This window comes from Cariama cristata, unplaced genomic scaffold (assembly GCF_000690535.1).
Source record: "Cariama cristata isolate BGI_N322 unplaced genomic scaffold, ASM69053v1 scaffold2736, whole genome shotgun sequence".
In the NCBI taxonomy this organism is placed as follows: domain Eukaryota; kingdom Metazoa; phylum Chordata; class Aves; order Cariamiformes; family Cariamidae; genus Cariama; species Cariama cristata.
The window spans coordinates 4,402-7,208 of NW_009621333.1; the positions used below are offsets into that span (position 1 = coordinate 4,402).

At 51.8% G+C, this 2,807-nt stretch overlaps 1 protein-coding gene across 1 annotated transcript in view; it reads right to left on the reverse strand.

The window, feature by feature from the left end:
• Positions 1–1,694: 1,694 nt before the first annotated feature.
• The window catches only part of KCNJ4 (potassium inwardly-rectifying channel, subfamily J, member 4), a 3,025-nt gene continuing 1,912 nt past the window's right edge, over positions 1,695–2,807 (reverse strand). Inside the window, 1 exon segment of the mRNA XM_009701901.1 lies at positions 1,695–2,807. This exon segment is cut by the window's right edge and continues 18 nt beyond it. Coding sequence (XP_009700203.1) covers positions 2,153–2,807 — 655 coding nt within the window. The 3' untranslated portion in view covers positions 1,695–2,152.

A 2,807-nucleotide genomic window follows, 5' to 3' on the forward strand; every position in this document is an offset into this window, starting at 1 on the left:
ATGGGAAAAGCCAGGAGGCACCAGGATCCCTGAGCTCCTGTCCCCACTCTGTGCCCAACGGGAGGAGAAGGGAGCATCGGGAGCGATGCCTTTCCTTTCCCCCTCCTTTCCTGATGCTCTGCTCTTCAGTTGTCACCTGTCCGCTCTTCTCTCATCCTCCCGCCGGCTCCTCTTCCCTTCTTGGCAAGGCTTCCCAAAGGTGTCAGATACTTGGGTGCAGAGCAAACTCGTGCAGGGCAGTTGTCTCCCCGCAGAACCTACGTGCTGGGATGAGAAATGGCCACGTCTGGGTCTAGACCCGCCTTGTTAGTCTATCCCTGCTCTTTCTCAAATGCCCTCCCGTATTACCTCACTTTCTCTTCTTCTTTTTCCCTTCCTCCTCCTCCGCCTGCCTGCTGTGCCTGCTTCTTCCTCTCACTCCTGCTATTTCCTTCCTTCCCCTTCTGCTTCTTCCCCGCTTCCTTTTGCGTCTTGAACCAATTCCAAACTGATACCGAGATGCTGTTTTTCTGCTTTGTAGACCAGGGGTTGAGCGGGACAGAATTTCTTCAGTCATTCCCCCTGTAGCACAACCGTTGGGTGCCCAGAGCAGCTTCCTGACCTACCTGTTTGTCTTTCTGTCCTCATATCACTTCCAGTCTTGAAGGACAGATTCTGCTGTTTCTGAAAGAAAAGGCTCACCAGGGTTTTGTGTCTTGTGAAACGACAGCAAAGTGATGTTACAGGTCTAGCTCTGGTTGATGCCCTCCCTCATTTCTCCTAGCTCTTATTCACCTCTAGCAAAAAGAGGCTTTGGGGTTTTTTATAATTTTTTTTTGAGCCTTACATCTAGAGCAATGTCTTGCACATCTCTGCCTCTTCATCAAGCATATCTATAACCATTCCCTGGGCAAAACTCCCGTTATCTCCAAACCAAGTAGGATGGTTTGACCCATCCTACTGGTAATTCTAATGTGAACGCTTCCCTCCCTCCATACATTTTGTATGATCTTCTCCCCGAGCAAATTCTCTGAGCCTTTTATTGTAGGTCTTTACCGGAGAGGCCCAGAACAAGAGAGCCTTTGTGGTGGCGCTTCCAGGCACCGACGCCACACAAACAGCAAACGCCAGCACTAATAACTCTCATCAGTCTCTACACCAGGCTGCAGCCTTGGGGTCTCTCTTTTGCTTCCAAACCTCCCCCTGGGATATTAGACTTTATTAAAAATAAATAGTTACAAATTCAGTTTTACAGCTGATGGCAGCAGGGAGAAGAACGGAGGAGGTGAAAGGAGCAAGTTGAGGGTCTGCTGTCCAGTCAGGTCACTTGTCTGTCATCCCGGCCGTGCCGTGCCAGGGAGCAGTCTGAGTGTGTGAGCACAGGGCCCTGCCTCCTCTGCCAGGTGTCTCAGGAGAGGAGCAGGACGTGTTTTTCAAGAGGACTGGGAGAACTGGGTCTGAGTCCGTGGAGCCGAGCTGCTTCTGGAGGTGGCAGATGCCGAAAGCCAAGGAGAGTGCAGAGTAGGCTACGTAGAGCGTCCTTGTCTTCTAGCTTGGCATTTGCAGTGGAAGAATATGGATTTCAGTTCTCGTTCTGCTTTATATACAAAGATAGAGTCATGTGCAACAAGCAATAAACATGCAAGTAAAACCCTCCCTTGAGATCCTTCCCCACTCCCTCCAAGAGTCCTAAACTCTCCCGTCCATCCTCATCCGGTCAGTGCTTAGGTATCGCTCGTCTCCTAGTGACGGTCATGACTCTGGACAGCCGTGGGGTCTACCCACGACAAGAGTGGACAGAAGGTCCGCTGTTGCCTCAGCAGCAGAAGCACTTGCCGTGGGTCCCAGCCTGTCCGTTGAGGGCAGGGACTCCTGTTGCCTCTCCGGAGATGAGAAACCAGTTGTGCTGCTCTCCTGCCTCTGGGCAGAAAGGGGTCCTAGCACAAGCTGCACACAGGGGAAGAGTGATGGATCCTCACTTCTCTTCCAGGCAGTATGACTTCACGGGAAAGGGAGTATATCAGAGCAGCTCCAGGCCTTGATGTACTCAGGGGATGAGAGGCAGTCACAGGAGGCATTTTTTGGTGGGCAAGGGACTTATCCAGCTACATACGGGTGCAGAACGGAGGAAGAGATGGTGGGCGATGGGTGTGGAATGGGGAGGCTGGAGTAGTTAAATGGCCGACTCCCTGCGGTATGAGATTGTGTCTAGGGGCAGAGTTGCCTGGAGCCGCTCCAGGTCCAGGTGGCTTCCAAAATCCATCATCTGGATGACGCCTCCCTCCTCCTTGGTGTTGCCCCCTAACACCACACCAACCTCATCATCATCTTCATCTTCATCTTGACTGACAAGAGCTAGCTCATTCTCATAGCAGAAGGCACTGGGAGGTGGGGGAGAAGGTAGGATAGTCATCTTGCTTTCTTGCAGCTCCCGAGCTGAGCAGCAAGGTGTGCCGGCTACCTCATAGGTCTTGTGAAAACGCGAATAATCCACTTTGTAGTGGTTCTTCTCCTCAAACACAACTGGTTCAAAACGATGACCCCAAAGGATTTCACTAGCGAGGTAAGAGCTTCGTGCCTGTGTGGTCATGGCTGTGGCTTCCACCATCCCCTCCAAGATAACAACAATTTCAAAGTTCTCCGTCTCCAGCTCCTCTTTGCCAATCCCATAGAGTGGACTCTCCTCGTCAATCTCATGAACGATAATAATAGGTGAGACCAAAAATATACGATCAAGGCCCACGTCGTAGCCCACGTTTAGGTCCCGCTGATCCAGGGGGAGGTATTCCCCTTCCTCTGTCATGTAGGGCTTGATGAGCTGGGCTCGG